This window comes from Molothrus ater, chromosome 3, assembly GCF_012460135.2.
Source record: "Molothrus ater isolate BHLD 08-10-18 breed brown headed cowbird chromosome 3, BPBGC_Mater_1.1, whole genome shotgun sequence".
In the NCBI taxonomy this organism is placed as follows: domain Eukaryota; kingdom Metazoa; phylum Chordata; class Aves; order Passeriformes; family Icteridae; genus Molothrus; species Molothrus ater.
In genome coordinates, this window is record NC_050480.2 from 98,294,123 (window position 1) to 98,315,978 (window position 21,856).

Genomic DNA, 21,856 nt, shown 5'->3' on the forward strand with positions numbered 1-21,856 from the left:
GTCGCACACCATCTGTTTATTTAGTGTTAAACTGCTGTAAATGTATCCTTTAACAGATTCACAGTAAGCCAACATAATGTCTAGTTAAACTATGCTTTTTAATTGTCTGGATATATTCAGGGCATTTTAATGAACAGCTTTGTGTGCACTAATTACAGATTACAGATTCACTTAGTTAAGAAAGTACATGCATAATGTTAATGGCAAAAATTATATAGGAGCACCTGTTTTGGTTTTGAGTATTTTCACAGATTTTCTTGCTTCAGATATTCTTAGCGGAAAACAATAAATGCTGTATTATGAATGCTGTCATTTACCTGGAAAGCAATCTGAAGATATATTTCCATAGAATATTGCAATGATTTGATTGCCCCATCACAAAATCTGACTTGAAGGGCATGCACTATTATTAGGAACATAAATCAGGAACATGTACCAGTTGATCAGAAGATGTACAGCGTATGCCCACTATATAGAACATGGAAATAAGGAATGATGATTCAGAGCATGATTTGGGCATTCACGTGCATTCATACAAAAGATAGTCTGTCAGATTAAGCTAGAAATTGATTCTATATATAGAAACTGGTTTACATACATTTATCTTGCTTTTGGTTTTATTTCCTTGACTATTTTTATTTCTTTATTTTAACAAGAGACTAAGGAAGATTATGACCAGAAAGCTTTGATTTTTTTCTTTTTTCTTCTCCTTCATCTCCTCATGATTTTTAAGCAAATTTTTGCTTTCTTCCCATTTCAAGTCTTCTGAGAGCAAGATAGCTGCTATTCATTTTTTATATTTGGCAAACTTTATAATATCCTGAATTGATACTTTTATATTTTAAAAACTTTTATAAAAATTTTATATAAATATAAAAATTCATCAGAAATTTAATTAAGGTATTACTGTGTACTCATAGTTTCTTGTATTTCTCTTGGGAGGAGCAGTGGGTTTCTTTGTTTCATTTTTTCAAAGCACAGATTTGTCTACTTAGAAAAAAATGTTTTAACTCATTCCATTGGGTTGCATAGAATAATGGAAGTCATCAAAGGCTTCTAGGAAAATCGATACTTGGGCAATGAAATATAGCTAAATTTTTCTTCAAATGTCTGTAGTCCAGGTTGTGAGACTTAACTGTAAAAGTCTGATATGTGAATGAAGTTCTACTTCTCCTGTGGGCACCAACTCTTTTTTTAGAAAATCCAACTTTCATAATGTGAATAGAGAGAACTGGAGAATTATATCTTCTGATGCTGCTGGTGTAACCCTAACAAAACTAATGCATTCCTCTCTACCAGTGTTCCCCTGAGAGTAGATTTCCTCCCATGCAGTGTAGATCATGGTCTTTCTATAAATTCTAGTATTTCATTGGAATTTTTGCCACTGAAATTACTACCTTTGACTTTCCAAATGTTCAGACTAACAGCTTGAAGGTACTAGCAGTCCACCTATGCGTAATTCAAGGGAAAACTGAATGAACCTATAAGACTTTCAGATATGAAATAACAACCTTGTCAACATCTAATGTTCTAATTACTAAGTATGATAGCTGAAGTATTTTCATCCTATTTCAGCCAAGTTCCTTATCCTTGTGGAGTTGAAAATTGATTTTCTGTTTTCCAAAATTATTAAGTTTTACCTGTAGTCCTGATATGGTGCAAAATAATGAACTAAATATCCCTGTACTTTTACATCATAATTCTTTTGACCTTGATTTGGAGAAGCTCAAGATTTGATTAACAGAAGAAAATCTATACCGTATTATGTTATTAATCTGGTAAGAGAAAGAGATTCCTGTGTAATACCACAGAAATCCTAAAAGTTACTGAGCCTCTCTGAGCCTGTGCCGTGACTAAGGTAAACAGAGAAAAAAATATAGCATCTAGGTCTGTATAATATGCTTTTGCCATTTATAATAGCTATCTATGGCAGAAGTACTCTATGTCTTTGTGAATATGTTTTAATTAATCAAACATGACAATACACTTATAAAAGTCCAGTTCTTTGCTTCTGTTGGCTTTCAGTGGTGTACTGCCACTAAGCTGTTTAGCACAAGTCATTATCACACCTCACGCTTTAAAGCTGAAATGGCTGTGCTGCCACTTACATTCACTGCAGTGTGATGTTCTTTATATATAAGATTTATCCTTAATATGTCTGGTACAGTTGCTTCTGCTTGGTTGTAATATATTAGTACCTGAAAATACACATTTCATAAATGACTCCACTTCCACCTGTTTTGTATCATAAATGAGGTACAACAGTGATAGTTGTGTATATCAGAAATTCTGTATCAGTGGACATTTTGAAGTTCTTCAGAAACAGAGGAGAGAGAAGCTGTTGCATTTGCTGCTGACAAGCAACTGGAACTGGGAGAAGGAAGGAAGATAAACTTGATTTGGATGCTAGAAAAATAAAATATTTTAATATTCTTAATATTATTAAGAGTTTGATTCCATTAGACTGTCCTAGCTGAGAAGCTATTATACTAACTTTTCTACTATGATATTGATTCTAAAATTGAAGTCTTTCTATAAAAGCATCACAGTTATTAGAGAATTGGTGTTAAGTCCTTGGGCAGAGATCAGAAGGAGTGAGAAACATGATGAGGCTGTATCTCATTTAGGGGTCCTAACAACTTCACAGAAGGTAGAATGAAAGTTCCCATAGCTCTGTCAGAAAACACTGAGCTGTCCCATTAAAAATTCAAACATATCCAAAACCACTGCAATTAATAAAGCTATAGCTTTGTCTATATTCCTATCCATGCTGGTTTTTATTGGTGGTTTTAGTGTTTTGTAAGAACATTGAGGATACTCAAATATTCTTTTAACTGTCAAGTTCATAGTGATTTATGGAACCTCATTGTTCAGAGCTTTGAAATGCCAACATTTTTAAGGCACACCAATGAAGTTACTCACAACTATTAGACAACAGTCCTTGCTGAGAATGTAGCAGAGCAAGTTTGCCACTGTATCAGGCAAGCTGCTTTTCAGCATTCTTATCATGCACAAGGTGAATGATCTCACTACAGTTTCTAGACCAGCTCATTTTTACAGAAGATAAAGTAAGACTTAAAAGGCTGTTTTCTTCTTCTTTGGTATTATTGAACTCTAAGAGCAGATCTTGCAGTCCCACACCAGGACTGCAAATTTTCCCCATTTTCTACACCTGTATTTAAAGCAAAGGCGAAACTAACAGCATTTCTAACATAACAGCTCAGTTCAGTAACACATGGACTGAGCCAGTAATCTGCTCTTCCCAAAGAAAGCTCAGGAAGGAAGAAAGCATTAAAATTCTAGTTTAAATTAGAGACTGTATATTGAATATGTGATAGTCCTATGAGAGTTGGCATGATATTTTGTCTTTAAAAAAAAAGAGAAAAACCAGCAGTTGTTTAGTAGCTTGTTTTTAATAAATGGAGCAAAGATTTTTGTTGTTTGATCCAAATTATTTACATGACTCATTTCAAAAACTGCACTGTATGTATTTTGTCTGGTTCCTAATAGGTATGACCTTTTAAACCAAATATACGCAATTGTAGAGGAAAATTGAAATTCAGTTCTGAGGAAATGTCTACTTACTTCTTGCAGCCTTAATGACACGTCTCTAAATGTGTTCCAATTAAGATCAAAGCAAAAATGGTAATTGACCATCAAACATGTTGCAAAAGAAAGTAAACTAGTAAGAAAGGCAACTCAGCAGAAAAAAAAAGCTTAAGTCTATCAAAAAACAAGAGTAATAATGAAGATTTCATCACAGGACACTCTATTATGAGAACAGCTAATTACAAAACAGATAATAAGTAAGAAATGTAAGTGCTCATGAAGGCAAAAAGCTGGAGTAGAGATAATGGAGCAATTACTTTTCCAGTGTTCATAGGCCAAACCTCAGTCTTTCCTGTGCCAAGCCCTATGCAAACAGGCAGGTTTGCAAGACCTCTGGCTCTTTCTAGCATAACAGTGTGTTAGACCATAAACCACTATACTCTGTTCAACATCAGGTTTTATCTTGTTTTGCCACTCTCTTGACACTGAGCAGCCAAATAAAATTTTATTAGGGGGAAAAAATGAAACTGATGCATAGATATATGAAGGGCAGTCTGCATCACATAGGAGCTTTTTGAGGGAAGAGAAGCAGGGTGTCCATATTTGGGCTATATTACCAAAAAAACATGTATTGCCTTTGAACAATAAAGGATATGTAATGCCTGAATGGAAATCAGTATGAGCTGGGACTTGCTTTTGGCTCATTTATGAAGTCACTGCAGGATTTTGGATTTTTTTCGGATATTTCTATTCCATTTTATATTGTTCCTAAAAGCTGCCATCTAAATGAATACTCTCATCTGCTTCTGTCTCCAAAATGAAACAATTCAGAGAGAAAGCCTTTTTCCTAGCCATTTCTAGTATCTATTTAGGGGCTTTTGGGTATGTTAGATATCCACAAGGGTCTGGCAGTTATGCCAAGGTTTGTAGGAGAGCTGTGGCCTTTCAGAATAGCCCTGAGAACACAAAGGCATCTCTAAAAACTGTCCTTGCTTAACTCTGTCCATACAGATTCAGCGAGATAAGTGCTGCAGTTTCAACTCTGTGTTTAGTTTGCACCTTGGGACACATCTTGATCCACAAGAAAAATTCTCTAAACCTTTACAGCCATGAGTAATCTAAGAATACTTCATGTGTAAATCCGGTCACCTACAGCCGATAAGGGGTTTGAATTTCATCATGCATTCTGTGAGAATGGTGTTCAAGATCTCTATTTGGAAAGCAGATTTAAGTTATGGAGATGATACAAGTTCAATTCATTGCAAATGGAAACCTGGCCCTTATTTTTCCAGAAAGTATGTGCAAACCACCATTTTTAAAGACTTAAAACATGGTTACCTTTTCCAGGGCTGCCCTGCAAATTATGAAGGAATTGCTGCTTCTCAAAGATCAGTTTACCAAATTTCAGAGGGGTTTTTTTGACTAATGATGCAAATGTTTTTAGCTTCATTTTTCTACATAGTGAGCCTATTTATGGCATAGGGTCATCTGCCAATACAAAAACTAAAAGGAATAAAATTATAATCTTGGTATCAGATGCTATTAATAATATCTGTCTAATCACTCAAATTTTAAGAAAATGAAAGTGTGATCTTGGAACAAAGAAGAATTTGACCACCAGAACTAAAGGCAGCCATTATTGCAATTCATTATTGACATCCACAAGTCCTCAGCCATAAGGAAAACATAAGTTTGATACAAGTTTTCCACTCCTAATATGAATTTCAGTTGAATGCTGTTGCAGATAAAATAAAGAATGAAAAGAAAAGCATTCCCATGTATTTCAGTATGAAATAGATTTTTATTAATGGTTTTCCGTTGTGGAATTCTTCTTTTGGTTTCTGAGAAAGAGTGAAGCATGTTTTTATACGAAATGTGAAATTCACAAATGTGGATACAGATATATCTTCATTGTTTATACATTATAAACTTGCATATTTTGAAGAAAAAAACTGTTTCTAAATAATATATTCAATTTCTGCTTTCTTCTATTTTTACAGAAATTTATACAGGTATGGAGCAATAATATATACACCTCTGTGTGATCTTCCTTCTATAATTTGTGATGTGGGTCTTTCACATACTCTCTTTAAGCACTGTTGCATGCTCTGCATTATCATATATAATTAAGAAAATGTATTTTTACTTGAAAAGTGCTAAGTATTTTTTTCAAATATTCTTCCATTAAAAATAAAAAAGTATATGATTTTCAATTAGTATGGATTTCAGAGAAAATGTCTTTTCATTCTTTATACACAGAATCTCAAAGCAATTCCGTTAATGGAAAGTAGAATTTGGATTCCAAAGAAAAGAATGGATTTCCTATAAACTTGAAGTATAAGAAAACACTTGTTAAGTTTTTAAAATATTACAGTACTCAGCTTAATTTCAAGTAACATAAAAATATGCATGCTTCACCTATTTTTTCTATTTCCTACCCATTTTCAGGGTACTTTTGGGGGTTTTTTATTTACTTTTACTAGTCTTTAATCATCTCAGTTGTGGAAATGTTTTCTTATGTAGCAGATCAAGGCAAGCAGGCAGCTTTTAAAATAATGGCAAGCTTAGAGGTACATCTAAGCTTCTCAAAGTTTTGAACTTTTAGTAGAGACAATTTTATCTTTAACATTAAGACATTTAATATTTACAGTTGCAAGGAACTCGGATTTTAGATATCGAACTTCTTGCTCATTAGTGTTCCTGGGATTTTATGGAAAGTCTATGAAAGCCTTAGGGAGCAAGAGCTACTGAGCTGTGTAAAGGTGATGAAAACAAAACCACATATTTCCCTGAAGTGATCAAATAACTTTTGAATTAAAGTTTTTGTATCCACTCATTTCAAAAGAATAATCTTGGGAAAACCAGTAAGTTTCATATAGATTGGGGGCAGGGATTGGGGGGGTGGGCAGGAATGTCATTATGTAACTTTATAGTGCCTTTGAACACTGGGTTATTTCACATAACTAAATCTATTTTTATTTTTATTGTAAAGAACTCAATTGTCTAATTTATCTTGGAAAAGAGTAGTGTTTAATTTCAGTGTTAGAAGAGTCTTTCAACTCTGTTGTTAAAAGATAAGTTTAAAAGGACTGAAACAATGCCATTGCAGTGATGTTATGATCACAAAACCATGGTGCTGGTGTTGCTACCTGCTTGCTAGTTCTTGAAAGTTTCTTGTCCTCATGAATGTGTGTTTAACACCATTGCCAGACTTTTGTTATAATTTAGGAAACTGCCATCCAAATGACACACTTGTTTTTCTGGTAGATGTTTTATTTTCACTATATTGTCATAATTTTACCATCAGTCTGAAATGAGATGCATTTTGCAGGCCATACTTTTACAGCAAAATGCTGAATTTGAAAAACTGTTGTCAGATTTCATTCCATAAAATGTTAGTAGCAAATGTTTTATTTATTAGAATATTTTCCTAAAAAATGACAACATTGAAGAGATGTCACTTTTGATTATAGGAAACTTCAATACTGCACATCAAAATATTTCATGTACACATTTATGCTGAGCAAATAAAACAAATAAATATCAATAGTTTCACATGAAGAAATAGAAATTTATATCAGGCAATTTATTTTCTATGTAATTTTTATAAATTAGGCTTTTGACTTTTAGCAAGAGCCTTAAAAGGACAGTCTATTTCAGCAAAATAAAATCTTTTTTCAGCGTCCATTTATGGTATTTAGAAATTCTACCCTAGAAGTATTATAAGCAAATACAGTAGAAAAGGAAACTTATTATCAGCTGAATGAAATTTCTAAACATGTAATATGCTTCTCACTTCTAAACAAAAAAAAGATAATATTTTCCAAATAAACTATTCATTTTTTGATATATAGTATGCTCATAGAGAACCATACTATATGCTATTAGTATATGCTTAAATGTAGATAAATACATATAATACTTACTGCAATATATTGTGCAACTGTAAAGGAAATTATCCTTCAGCTGGCTGTTTAATTTCATTATTTGTGCATATACTTTTTGAGGTTTGTTCAGGTTTATTCTAATAGAGAGGCCTTTAGTTGCCCATTAAAGACGATCTATTATTGCAATCAATAAAATGTAGCCAAGAATTAAACAAGCAAAAAGGTTAAATCTGTCTAAAGGAAATAAGCACAGTTGTGAAGATGACCTGAACTTATTAATTAATTAATAAACTTCTGTGATGAATTCTTTCACATTTCATCTGTTGGACATTCTCTTTTTGTCATTTAACTGTTTAGTGAACATTACCTCTTTACTCTGAATTTAAAAATTCTGATATGTCAGGGAGAGAAGACAGTTTATAAACTGTTTTCCTGGCACAGCATTCCTTTCTCACAGACCCGCTGTTTCAGAAACTTTTCAGATCAAGTGAGAAGTTTCATGTTTAGAGCAAAATAGATGTATTGAAATTAATCAGCTACAGTAAAACATTTGTACAAAAATATTTGTACAGAAATTCTTTCACAAATATTTGGAAGTGAGAGAAAAAGGTGAAAACATAAAACTGCTTTATGATTAAGCTATTTTTACTAAAAAATTTAACTTGCAACCTGTTTGCTCTTTGATTTATCCTTAATCATACTTCTTTTTTACAGCTCTGTAAAAAAATTCTGGTATGAGAGCAACAGCAGCAAGTGAACTTGTTTTTCAAGTGTGCAATCACCACTGCCTACTCCTATCCACCCTTAATTTTTGTGTGAATATGCATTTTAAAAAATAATTCTACATTAATTCATCCAATTTTATTTTATTGATTTCTTACTTGTTGTATTGATTAGCATTAATAAGTAATTTCTTAACAAAAATGTATTAAGATAATATCAACAGTTGTGATTCTCTGAGTAAGGGAATAGTCTTTTTACTTATTAATCTCAACACTGACAGTCAAAAATCAATTGATTCAGGGAAAAGAACTGAATGAAATGGAGAGTCTTATTATGTTATTATATTTTTGTTTTACCAGTCTTCCAGTTAGAATAGAAATAAAACCTTTGCCATTTCTGACAGTAGCAGACAAAAAGATTTTTCATGCAATGCTATGCACAAAAGCTGGGTGGGAGAAAAAGGATATCGACTATCTAATTAAAGAGTGGTGAATATTGTTTGAAACAAGGCACTAAAAAGATTATAATATTAATAGCAACTAACATCATTCCATGTGGCTTAACCTGATTTGGTAAACTTCTTTATGGCCATATTTTCATTTACCATTCTTTATAAATTTCAGGTTAATTTAATTTTTTTCACTCTATTTTAGTTAGAATGAAAGAAGCAATTTGTTTTCCCTAAATCCTTAAAAAGGGGGAAATCTATTTTTTGTCAGGAAATAGTTTTGATGTAATTTCAAATCTCACTGAAATTCATACCCTTCTGGGGAGCTACCTTGAGATAGAGTCATGCTCCTATTTGCAGAACACCATGGGAGGAAGGAGGAGAGTGAGTTCCTTTCCATGCATCCTGGTTTAATTTCCATGCATCCTGGTTTAGTTTCCATATGGCCAGGGGAAGGACCTGGTGAATAAGAATAGGCTACACAGGAGCAGTGATTACAAAATCAAAGGTGAATAAGTTTTTCTTAGGCTCCCTGAAGGGAGAAAGCCTGATATCCACATCAGCAGATGGGAAGAGAAGATCAGGGTAGGCAGAGGATACACTCAGGCATGGGGAGAAAGAGACTCTGCAGCTGTGAAGGCTGGAAGAGGATTCCTTCTGATTACTTGGATAAGGGGTTTTATCTGGAAGGCCAAGTAAGCTGTCTGAGTCTGACACATGCATCCTCATCACTACCACTGAAACAAAGCAAAGGTTGACAGATAACACACTTCTCTGAGTGAGAGTGGTACCAGGTGACCAGACCTGATCTTGGATAAGGTTTATTTCCATGTCAGAGATCTTAGTGTGGGGAAGATATTACCAGAGTTTGACTGATTATCAGAGCTTGCTTGCTTTTGCTGCTTGTCCATGACAGCACCAATGACAATTCCAGCAGATACCCAGAGCATATCAAAGGTGACTAGGGGACTCCAGCAGCAGGGGCAAAAACAATGGGGGCCCAGATAAAGTTTTCCCAGCACTGCTGATAGGAAGATAAGCATCTGATTAATGTCACAGGCAAAACTTCATTGATACATCATTCAAGTAGATCAGGAAGAGTGGAATGGCAACCATTTAAAGAAATATTGTGGTGGATGTCTTCTACAGATAGCTTGATCAAGAAAAGTTTATGAAGTCATCTTTAAGAAATGGGACAAAAGACTTAGGAACATTATTTCTCCTTGGGATATTACCACACTGACTTCTGCAGAAAAGACAACATGGAAAGACACAAATAATTGATAATATTGACAATTTTTTTAAGCAATTGCAGGGTGAGAAAACTGTACTCTGTATTTGTGAATAAGCAAGAGGAAGCTTAGGATGTAGAGGTAGGAAACTAATAGCAATAATGGCAATGAGATGATAGAGTTCATAATCTTGAGAGAAATGCAAAATTCAAGTACCACAATAATGATTCCAGACTTCAGTGAGCTGGTTTTCATTAGCTCAGAAATCTGTTTTGCATGCTCCCATTAGAGATTGCACTGAAGGGAAAAAGGATTTGTCTTGAGCCCACTGATTTATCTTAAAAGACCATTTTCTCAAAGCACAGTTCTTTCCAATGTGCAGGAACTCAAGCAAGTGTGGCTGAAAAACAGATAAATGGGTTCTTGAATGAGTGTAAAGAGAAAAGGAAGTGCACAGAAGGTAGATGCAAAGGTAAATCTGCCTCTACAGGTAAAGAAAATTAAGTACTGCATTACTGGATCATCTGTCAGTTCCATTTAGGATTGCGAGCCATGTGTAAGCTTATTTGTGTTATTCCACTTTAGGAATCAGCAGGGTTTTCACTCATGTCAAGCTGTTGTGATATAAATATGGAAACTTGAGGGCAAAATCTCAATGAGCCATATGGCTTCTTTTGCTGTGCAATTTTATGAATTCCAGATCTGAAAGTGCTGGCTGTCTTTAGCAGGATCATCCTGCATCAGAGAGATCATAAGCATAAAGACAGGGAACAACTTGTGTTGTTTTTTCCTCTTTTGTCAGCATCAAAGGGTTGTTGGATTTTTTTTTAACCTCAGTTCTGTTCCTACTTGTTGTACTTGTTATTAAAAGCATTTAGAATTCAGCCCTTAAAAGACCATCTTACAGTAAGCAGTCAGCTCACCTACAATCCTGCTGACATTTTGGACAGTGTTTGTTTCATTATTATGAAGGCTTCTGGCAGGAGCTGTGGCCTGTGGGGGGTCTGCACTGACACAGACAGAGGTGTCAGGGTCAAAGAGCTGTCAATGGACTAGCCACAGCTCCCATTCCCCATCCCCCTATGCTATTCATGGGTAAGGAGGAGGTAGAGGAGTCTGAAATGAAGGAGTGAGGTTGAGTGTGGGAAGAAAAGAGGGGTGGAGAAAGGTGGTTTTATCTTTGTGTTTGCTTTTTACAATCCTGTGCTCTTTTTAATTGGCAGTTAATTCAATCAGTTTTCCTCAAGTTGTTTCTATTTTGTCCATGACACTGCCCATCACTGGACTAAGGTTACAGCCTGTCTGAGGAGCACAGAGGTTTTTGGGACAGGGAGAAACAGCTGCAGAAAGGAATGGCTGGACAACCATAGTGGAGGCAAGGGCACCGGTGAAGTGCAGAAGGCTCGGAGCACAGCAAACCCTTGGAAGCTCCACCAGAAAGCATGGGATAGACACAGCTTTAGTAGTTATGGAAAGGCTTCAAAGGGATTCAGAGGGGCTTGTGTACAGTTTGTTAGAGCCCTGAGAGTCACTAAGCACTGTCGGAAAGTAAGCCTGAAAGAACAGACTTGCCTCCAGCAGCACTGACTGAAAATGCAGGCGGATTTACAAACCTAAACCCATTTGATAACAGTTGTCTCTGCCACCCTCATTTCCATTATCAGTATTGGAAAACATGAAACAGTTTTTAAGTTCTAACAAATTAAGGCTCGATTTATAGGACCTTTAAATCTCTTTTTATCTAATTATTGCAAATTAAAAATTTTGATAAGGGAATTTGTGACCCAAGATCCACAATCACACAGTTCCTTGGGTAGGCCAGATAAATGTACATAATCTGCTATACAAGAGTGTTAGTAAGGAAAGAGTACAATGAGACTGTGCAAGATTTTCTATTGTATGGAATTTTTATAAATAAAGGAGGCATTCACTCATGATTAAATAAGTACATATTTTCAGTAAAATAAATTGTGTTCAGTCATGGATGGTAAGCAGAACTATTACACAATATTACATATATTTAATTCATGTTCACTATTGTAGGTTAATGTATGAACAATTCACGTGACAGTTGTGACAACAGGTTATCAAGACAAAATAGCAGCAAGCTTCAATCAAAATTCATTTATTGTTTTTAAACACATTCTAAAAAATTTCATTTTTGAGCTGTTCAAACCACAAGGGTTAAGAGAAAAGATGGAAGATATACCTATCTATTAAAACCTGTGAGATAGCTATTAGATTTTAAAATGTCTTGTATTATAAATTACTATTAATAACTATTAATTATTATTAATTATCAATATATAAATATTAATAGTAATATAAATATTGCTATTATTAATTATTAATAATTATTATAATATTATAAAGTAATATGAACAAAATATAAATTGTATTTTTTTTAATGATACCAAGAAAATAGATGTTTCTGCATAGTAATATACATATATGTACCTCTGAGACTCTCCTACTCGATTTTAACCAGAGTTATAAAGAAAATAAAGCTCATAATAGGCGGCAGTTGCAGGGATATATTCATTAGTTTAACACTGACAGCTTTGCCGTTTTCTTTTTCAGGTTTGAACTGTGAGTTTAGGCCTTGTGAGGCCAGCAATCCCTGTGAGAATGGAGCTGTGTGCATAGAAGAAATGAATTTGGACGTTTTTCCCCTTGGATTCCACTGCCAGTGTGTGAAGGGCTTTGCAGGTCCACGCTGTGAGATCAATGTCGATGAGTGCAGCTCTAACCCTTGCCTCCACGGATACTGCTATGACAGTCAGTTCAGTCTGGTTACTCACTTTAATGTAGGGTAGTCTTTCTCTTGAAGTGTCTGTAGCTGCTGAGCTGCTCTGGGGAGATCAGTGGATAATTTACTGAAATTTAGCTTGTCTGAGGCTTCACAGCCTGTACCAGAAGGATTATTTTTGTCAAAATGCCTCAACTCCCAGCACTGGGGTTTTGTGTTCAGGGGGTCGGAATTGTAGCTAATGAGAAATTTTAATGAGATTTGTGCTGTCTCCTTTGATACCTAAATTAACCAAAAACATTATATTGCGCATTTCATGAGAGAATGTTCAGGTGCTGAAAAAGAGCTCATGGAGCACTTAGGCATTATATGTCATAATTCTAATAAGTGAAAAAATTCTGTTTAATTTTAAACTAATGTAAAAGGATGTACCTGTTTACCTTCTGCATGTAACTGTGTAACTTACTCTTTCATTGCAAGATGTACTAAAAGGTTTTAAAAGCAACTTGATTACCCTACTATATTCTGTCTGTATTGGCAGGCCAAGTTTAGTATGGAGTACTTATGTGAAAGTTTTATAGGGCTCTTGATATCCAACTGACACTTTCTATACTTGTTAAAAAAAAAAAAAAAACCTAAAAAAAATAGTAGTGATCTTCAGAGGATCTTAAAATGCTGACTGGAAAGCTGAAAAACATCTGAAGGTCATGTAGTCAACCCTGCACTAAGCTAGACTATTTAACAATGATAGAACAGGTCAGTCAGGGATTTTTCTAGCTGAGCTTTGAAAGCCTTCAAAGAGGGACAGAAATTTCACAAACTCTTTGGGACAGCATATTCCACCAATTACCTACTCTGGCAATTCTCACACTCTTCCAGTCCCATCCAAATCTCCTGAGCTGCAACTTTTGGCCATTGCCTCATAATACCTTCTAGCACTACTAAGGGATTTCAGTTCTGTCACTTGTGCAAGTATCCTTCAAGCTATTGTTAAATAGCCCTCTCACTATGAACATTTCCTCAAAGGTCTAATACTAAGCAAGCCTGCTCAACTTTTCCTCATAGGGTCCACACTTTAAGCACTGAGTAACCATGTTTGTCTGCTTCTACATCTCTCTCTTTTTTCCTCACACCCTTTTTCAAAAATAATAATGATTTAAGAACTTCCATGAAATGTATAATTTTTTAGAAAAATCTGCAGAAGACCTAATCAGCCTACTGGTTTCAGATTAGATCTTAAAGAACTGAGCCCAAATTACTAAATTCATCATTGTCTAAAACTCTTCTGGTTAAAATAAAAATATAAATCAGTTTCAATAAAATATCTTAAAAAGTCTGTCTTTCCTTATCTGGGAATAAGGTGAGTGACTTCATCTTCTATCTAGCAAAGACTATTTCCTATTACATTTACAGATGTTTTCTATGTGGTCTACATTGGTTTAGAGATATTTTTGAACTGTAATTCAGATAAGCTATATTAAAGTTCTTCATGCTGACAAAGTGCAAACTTTTAGGGGAACAGATTGTCCTTGTGTCCTCTGGCTTGGGTTTTGTCATGTGGACATTTGAGTTCTCTACCCTATGTGCACTGGCTGCAGAAATCTGGAATCCTAAGGAAGTTGGGAAGCTTTTAGCATGTGAATAATGCTCCTGTGCTGAAGGACTAAAAGCATTTAATGAATACAGTAGCAGCTGTGTGTGCAGACACGATGGTAGAATAGATTCTATGGTAAATCTCAGAGATAATGAAGAACCCAGGGACCACTTTGAGGTTAAAATAAATGCAGGCCTGCAAGAAATGTGATTTCTTCTGTCATGAACTCCGTATATGGATGGAGCACTCTAAAGATTCTTCACCATTTGGATTAATAATGATGAAAAAGAGACAGAATTCTTATGATTATCTTGTTATTCTTAACAAGAATCACAGAAAAGTTCAACTCAAGTATGTTTTCTCTTTATATAGCGGTATAATATGAGGCATTCCTTACAATAGCAATGACTACACTAAAAGCAGCCAATAAACCAAACATTGTTTACCTGCCATATCTTATTTTGATATAATTTTAAAGATAGAATGTTATGCATTTTGTGATTGTTTTGTGATAGAAAATTACTCATTACTTATAACATCACTTTTTAACTCATTGATTTACAACTTCTGAATCAAAATATTTCCATTGTGTAAATATTTCAGTACATGAATCTGCTTCCATATTTAAAAGGTATTTTGAGATGACATTTTATTTATTCCAATTTTTTTAACATGTCCACACCATTTAAGTAAACCTGGTCTTAATCTTTTCCAGATACTATTTAACTGGAACTTAGTAAATTTACTACATTCAGTTGTTATGACTCTCAGTACTAAAGTTTGATCTCTGTTGCAGTTGTCGATGGCTTCTATTGTTTGTGCAACCCAGGATATGCAGGATTGAAATGTGACCAAGACATTGATGACTGCATAGTCAACGCTTGTGAACACAATTCTACATGTGTTGATCTACATCTGGTGAGTAGCAATTTAGCAATTTTTTTAATTATAATGATTTTTACGCTATCATTCTAAAACCTAAAGCAACATTTTTCTGAGTTCTAAATGTCCTCTTGATCCATACATCCACATATCAAGGGCTTTATAATCTTACTTTCCAGACCTGGTATTTTTGTTTATTTGTAATTTTATAGGCAGTGGGAAAGAGGAATGTTTTTATAATTTAAAAGCAGTTACTAGGTCAATGTGGTTATATAGGGAATTCAAAAGGCACAGAAAATTTTCTACTAGGTGTATTTGTGACCTCATTTTAAGTGACAGGAATACTCATTTACACCAATTGCACTGGCTTCAAAGGGACTTAAAAAGTATCTTCCCCAAGAAAACTGATTTACTTCAAGTACTTCAGCATTTATTTTCAAAATTACACAGATATATTTGTTTCAGAGATATGAAGTGTGTTAAAAATAACATGTCTTAGAAATAAAATCATTCTATCACCTGATTCCTCCATGAGAGGAAAGATGACAGAGCTTCACATGGTGTAAACTTCAACACCAGAGGTGGCCCATGTTCTCTGTCACTCGTTCCAGGAATCTGTCAAGAAGCAATTTGTTTTCATTGTACTCAACAGAGACACTAAGATCATACAGCAAGAATATTTTCCTTAAGAAGCATTCAGGCTGTCAGAGAAATTACCAGTTAAAAAAAATCAAAAAAAGTGGAAGAAAGTTTAGCTTTTTTCTTTCTTATTCTAGTTTCTACCACCACATTTGTGAGAATACTAAACTGATAAATGTAGAATTCAAATTATATTATGAAGGCTTAAATGTAGGTGACTGTATATGGAATGAACTAAACAACTAATCACCAGTCAAAGATCACTGAGGAGATTGGCAGCACAATCCACAGTTCAGCTTCCCACCATTTGAATCTTCACTTTGGGTGAACTGAACAACCCTGTAGGTACCACTGACTGCTACACTATTGCTGAAAGTGTTTGCAATTTCAGGAACCCTGAAGTGTATGAGAGGTGTTGGTTTTGGGGGTTTTCCTTGCTTGGTTTCTTTGGTTGATTTGCTTTTTTTGTGGTTGGTTGTTTGTTTTTGCTTGCTTGCTTGTCTTAGTACATGCATAAAGAAACTGCATTTTTTTTCTGACAAATCCTGAGGGTAATCAGCAATTGTCACTATTTCCTAAACTTGAACCAAACTTATCTGTTTCAAAAGAATTTTCTCGAATTCTCTAATTTCCACAGACTTTTCTTACTGTACAATATTTTGGACGGGTTTTTTTTAACATGTTTCAAGGACTAGTCAACACCTTGGACAAAATCCAGTGCTTGATATGGAGACCACAGTTTGTGGCACTTTTGTTATTGTCTTCGGATACTATTGTAAATGCATATTTTTCTACCACTAGACTGCAGATAACACTTCAAGATCTCAAACTGGACACATATTGCCATCTTAAAGTCAGGCTAGAGAGCATTCCACAAAATAAATGTTATGCCTCCATTCATGTGTTGTCTTATTCTGTAGGAGAGTGTGTTGCAAATGTTGACATTACAGGTATTATTCCTAACTGCAGCTGATCTTTTAATTGAGACTGACAAAATGGAGTTTTGTATGCAGTTTAAACAACATTCTTCCCAAAAAATAAGGGGCTGGAAATGGAGAAAAATACAGATTTTTAATAAAGTTAATCTATTTTACCCCTTGAGAATTTTGGCTATGCTTCACCAAATGAGTTGAAATATTGAGCCAGGAAAATTTAATCATTTGGGCAAAATTTAGCATGACAAAGGATAGTAGCTCACTGCAATTTCAAACACTGTTTTAATTTTTTCTTCACATGTCTTTCATCATTGTTTTTCCTTGACTTATTTGTGTTTATTTTTGTTCTGTAGTTCCTATATATTTCTCACCTTGTTTGTCACAGGCCTATGCAATTTTGCTTTAAATGGAACACAGCACAGCAAATCAGTGAGATCCATTCAAACTACTGTTTCTGAGAAAGCATGACATTCAAAACATCAATGTGGATACAGTTAGTATCTACAGAAAATAAATGCTGCAGAAACTTAACAGCAAGGTGTCATATTAAACTCTGTGTTTGATCCTTTTCAGGCTTTTTCAAAAGTTTTCACCTATGTTGTCAATATTACAGCAACCATTTATGTGAAAGGATTCATTTTGATGTTGGCTATTACACATTTAAAATTTTCAGTATTTTTTTTTCATTACAAGATTGTTCTTTGGCATTTTTAAGAACAACAAAATTTCACTCTTAAACCCCCCCTCCCCCAGCCAGAATGGGTTTTGCTAATTAGAAAAGTAAGTTATTTTGAAAATAAATTGTTAATTTATGGTATTATTTTGCTATAGTAATAATGATTGATTTCTATTCAATATTTAAATTTCTCCTTCTCTATTCTTCTCCAGAGTATACTTACTTAAACTAACATTTATTATATACATTTTTGAAATAACTTTCATGTGGATCATCTTTTAAGTTGAATCTAGAAAGGGACCTAAAACACTTGTTCACTAAATGATTGCATTATTCAGTTACATGTCACTATATTATTTCACATACTATGTCCTTCTTATTGTATTCATGATCAAAGTGTACCAAAATTTTTCCAAATAATATTATCTGTTTATACATCAAGTTTCCTCAGTGATCAACAGGAAGAGGATTAATAAATTAACATATATTCATAAAAATGGAAGAGGACTTATCCCTTCTTTTTCAGCAGCTATAAAATAACAGATAATGGATTAACAATCCTCTAGAAAATTAATTTTTAACAACACAGGCTCTCTTCACCCTCTAAAAGGTAAAAAACTGGATGATAGGAAGTAAGTGAAGCATAATAAAGGAAGATTTAAAAACAGATGGAGATCTCAGGAGTTTCATAATTTCTGCATCAAATACCATTTTCTTTCAAAGTTATATTACAGCAGCCTTATTATACAAGTCAAAGACCAAAGATCTGAATGTGAGAAAGGACTGCAATATGTCCTCTAATTGCAACATATATTTCACAGACTTTACCTTGGCTTTTTGTGTGTGTGGGGAGGGGGGGGTGGCATTAAACAACTGGACTGTGGGATGAATCACAGAATAATTTACTTTGAAAAAGATCTTCGACTGTAAGCCTAACACCGCCAAGTTCATCTCTCAGCCATGTCCCCGAATTCCACATGTACACACCTGGTTAATAACTTGAGGCATGGTGACTGAATCTCTTCCCTAGGCAGCCTGTTCTAATGCTGGACACCACTGACATTTTTCCTAATATCCAGTCTAAACCTTCTCTGGTGGGAGATCAGGATAGGTGAAATACAGAGTTTAATCACACAACTACATCAGCATAAGGAGATTCTGATTTTCTACTGCATCTGAATATTCCAGTTCTCCAAGAGTTATATACCAGCAAGTTATTATATGACAGAACAAGCCACTGTCAGTGGCTTGTTCTGTCATAATATAGAGCATATTAGACCCTCTGGTGGCTTGGGAATAATTAATCAGCTACCCTTATAGAAGCTTCATTCTACAGTCAAGCAGCTCAAATACCTTTGATGCATTTTTTCAAGGTAAGGATGAATTACCATTGTCAGAATGACACTTGCAATATGTATCCTTCATTTTTGGTGTTGGTAATGTGGTATAATACAGAGCCTTGAAATTAGATAGCAATGTTATACTAGCAATGCCTCAGAAAGAGCAGGCACAAGAAATGACACTCCTGAGGGCTTGATCCAGCTGCCAGCTAAGGACCACACAGCCACTAACTCACCCTGTTCTTTCTATGGGATGGTGAAGACAATAGAAAAAGAGCAAACAGAAGAAAAATAGTGGGTTGAGATAGTTTAAAAAGCAAAGGAGAGAGGAGGAAAAAAGAATAAAACAAATGCTGTGATTCAAAGGCAATGGCTCAGAACTTCCATGTGATCACTGCTGCCCAGCCAGCATCTGAATAATGGCTACCTTATGGTAGAGTTTCACCAGAGTAATTTTCAAATTCTTCTTTAAAAAGTTAAAATAATTAAATCAAGGTATTGTTGGGGGACAAAAAGATATGTTGTCCCTAATGATTTATGTAAGATCAGATCATGTATACAGTCTATATAACACAAAACATTATTTTGGGGTATTTGCATTTAAAAAAAAAAGAAAAGAAAATAGTATCTTAACAATAGCTCGGAATTTAGTTTTTGCTTGTGTTGTTCTGTATGTCAAATTATAATGCAAATCCTGTCACTTTATTGTATGTGGAGACTCATGCAGAAAATTATAATAGATGTTTCTTTTAGAGCTTTGTTTCTGGAAGCTAGTATTTCTCTGTACTTACCACATAGTAAAGTAAAGAAAATAAACTGTAGGTAAAGTTATAGTTATATGATAATGCTTGCACTGCAGTCCCATGTCCTTCTTGTCATTAACTCTCTATCCTTTTGAATTTAAAGGCAATTATTTCCCTTTCAATAATATTTAATGTTATGGAAATGAGCTTTCCAATAAAACAATGGACAATAATGCTAATTTGAACTGGAAGAAGAAATATTTTCTTGATTGGCTTCTGTTTTTAAACTGATAAGGGAGAAAAAAAAGTACATATAACAAAGTGAAATCATGTAATTCAGGTCTTTTAGGAACTTATGTTCTGGGTTGCATTGAAAGCTTGTGTGAAGGGTGGAGAGAGATTTTTTTTTTAATAACAAAAACAAATAGAGTTGACAGTTTAAATTTCAAGAACAAGTAGATTAGCTTATTGCATAAATTGTGAAAAAGATTTGGAAAGAGCTCTGGCATTGAGGAATAAAGTACATGGTAGCTAACTGTTAACAGCTTAAGTTACCCAAAAAGAAATTAGTCAGGTCTTTGGACTAACTTAAAACAATTTCTTAAATTGGTACACTACACTTAATTTCCTTGTAAAACTGAATTTTTTGTGCTTTATGCTAAACAGAGAAAAGAACAATAATGATCTCTAAAGCCTATAACTTATTTTAAAACATCAAGAAGCACTCAAAGTGCTTCAGGAGGATCATCTTCCTAGGTGATGAGAGCAGGTGATCTGACATTTGGAAGGAAATAAAAGGTCTGCAGATAGGTCTGCATCAATGAAGTTTCTAGATTTCTGTGGGAGAGGAAATTATCTAAGCTTTAAACAAAGCAAACAAGCACTGCCACAGAAGTTGGTCTGAAACCTCAACTTAACTAAAAGACCACTTACCATGAATGGCATCCAGTGTACATAACAAATGACAAGCTCTTAATGGTTCCCAGGCCAAATAAATAAATTCAAGCTGACTTCTCTGTGACTTAAAGTTATGCACTGACCTCATTGAGAGTACCCATGTGGTGAAACTGTGAATGCAGGACAAATAAGTTTCATATTGCCAATTATACATCCTAGAGAAGAGCTGTACAGCAGCTGTAATTCACCCAAAAACTAGCAACTGCAGCAGTTCTTCTGCTAAGTTTTGCTGCTGATACAACTCACTGTGCTGCCCTAAAGATTTGATTCTCTATCCCTGAAATATTTAATCTCCCATGTATATTTAGCTAAAAAAAAAAAAGGAACAGTCTCTTCATAGTCCTTCAATAAAAGGTTTTTTCAAGACTATTGAAATGCCTCCCTCCTCTTCCTTGTACTATAGTGAATATAACAGTAAAAAGACTGAAAACTTAGTCATTATTTGGTGTACTCCTTTATGTTCTAATAAGTCCAGTTGAGTCAGAGACATTGGACTACACAAAATTAACTATTGATTTACTAACTTAGGATAATGTCCTTGGTATTGATCTGTGGTATTATACATTACCTGGATAGAGTGATTATGATATTTATGCTTTACTCGTCTAATTGAAAGATGATTTTGGCAAACAAGTATCATATTTCCATTTATTTGTTTTATTTATGACATTATTTTAACATGTTTTAATTTTATATTTTTGAAAGAAGATGCAGATATATATAAAAATTTGCAACTTCAACCAACAATACCACTAAATACCATAGGAGTGAAAGCCTTCTATTATCTTTTTCATAAACTGAATTTTAAATACTCTACAGAATGAATAAAACTGTCACAGAGTGGAGGAAATGGAGATTAAGAGGAAGTTAAAGATTGACTTTCCAATGAGACTTGTGAACAGAAGGCAAATCAATGTGGTAAAGATACAGGAAGGTAGTCCCAGATGGTGTGCTTTAAGTTTTGCCCACAGTGAGGAGGCTGGACACACAAAATCAGTGACAGCAGGGAAAGTGAAGAACTTCACAACATAAAGAAGAAGCTGGAGAATTGTGGCCTACTTGTGGAAAGCATAACCCTAAATTTGATTTGTGCACTCTATGGAGACTAATGCTACGCTTGAGGTGGGAAATTAAGGGTTTGTACCTTTGAAGGCATTAAAAGACTGGCAGTGGTATTACAGAGACTTGAAACTACAAAATGTCATTGATTCATAAGGAAGGGAATTCTGAAAAAGGACACTTACTGGCAGAGAATTATGTGATGGCATGTACTTAGCAGACTTAGAGAGCAGAAGGTCATGGAAAGGTACAGGTCCACAAGGGAATGATTCTGAAACAAGTTAAATGGTGAAATCCATAGGTGCTCAGCCACTCTCTGACAGCTTCCCATGTATTTGTCCTTGCAACACAACACACAATAATTAACTGGAAGAATTAATTAAATATGAAATAAATTCTCCATATAGCAGCAAGGGTGTTTTCTTCTGCTTAAAATATATTAA

At 34.4% G+C, this 21,856-nt stretch overlaps 1 protein-coding gene across 1 annotated transcript in view; it reads left to right on the plus strand.

Moving 5' to 3' along the window:
- The window catches only part of EYS (eyes shut homolog), a 797,164-nt gene that overhangs the window by 225,696 nt on the left and 549,612 nt on the right, over positions 1-21,856 (plus strand). Inside the window, exons 19-20 of the mRNA XM_054514337.1 lie at positions 12,420-12,617; positions 14,979-15,100. Coding sequence (XP_054370312.1) covers positions 12,420-12,617; positions 14,979-15,100 — 320 coding nt within the window. The remainder of the gene's footprint in view (positions 1-12,419; positions 12,618-14,978; positions 15,101-21,856) is intronic.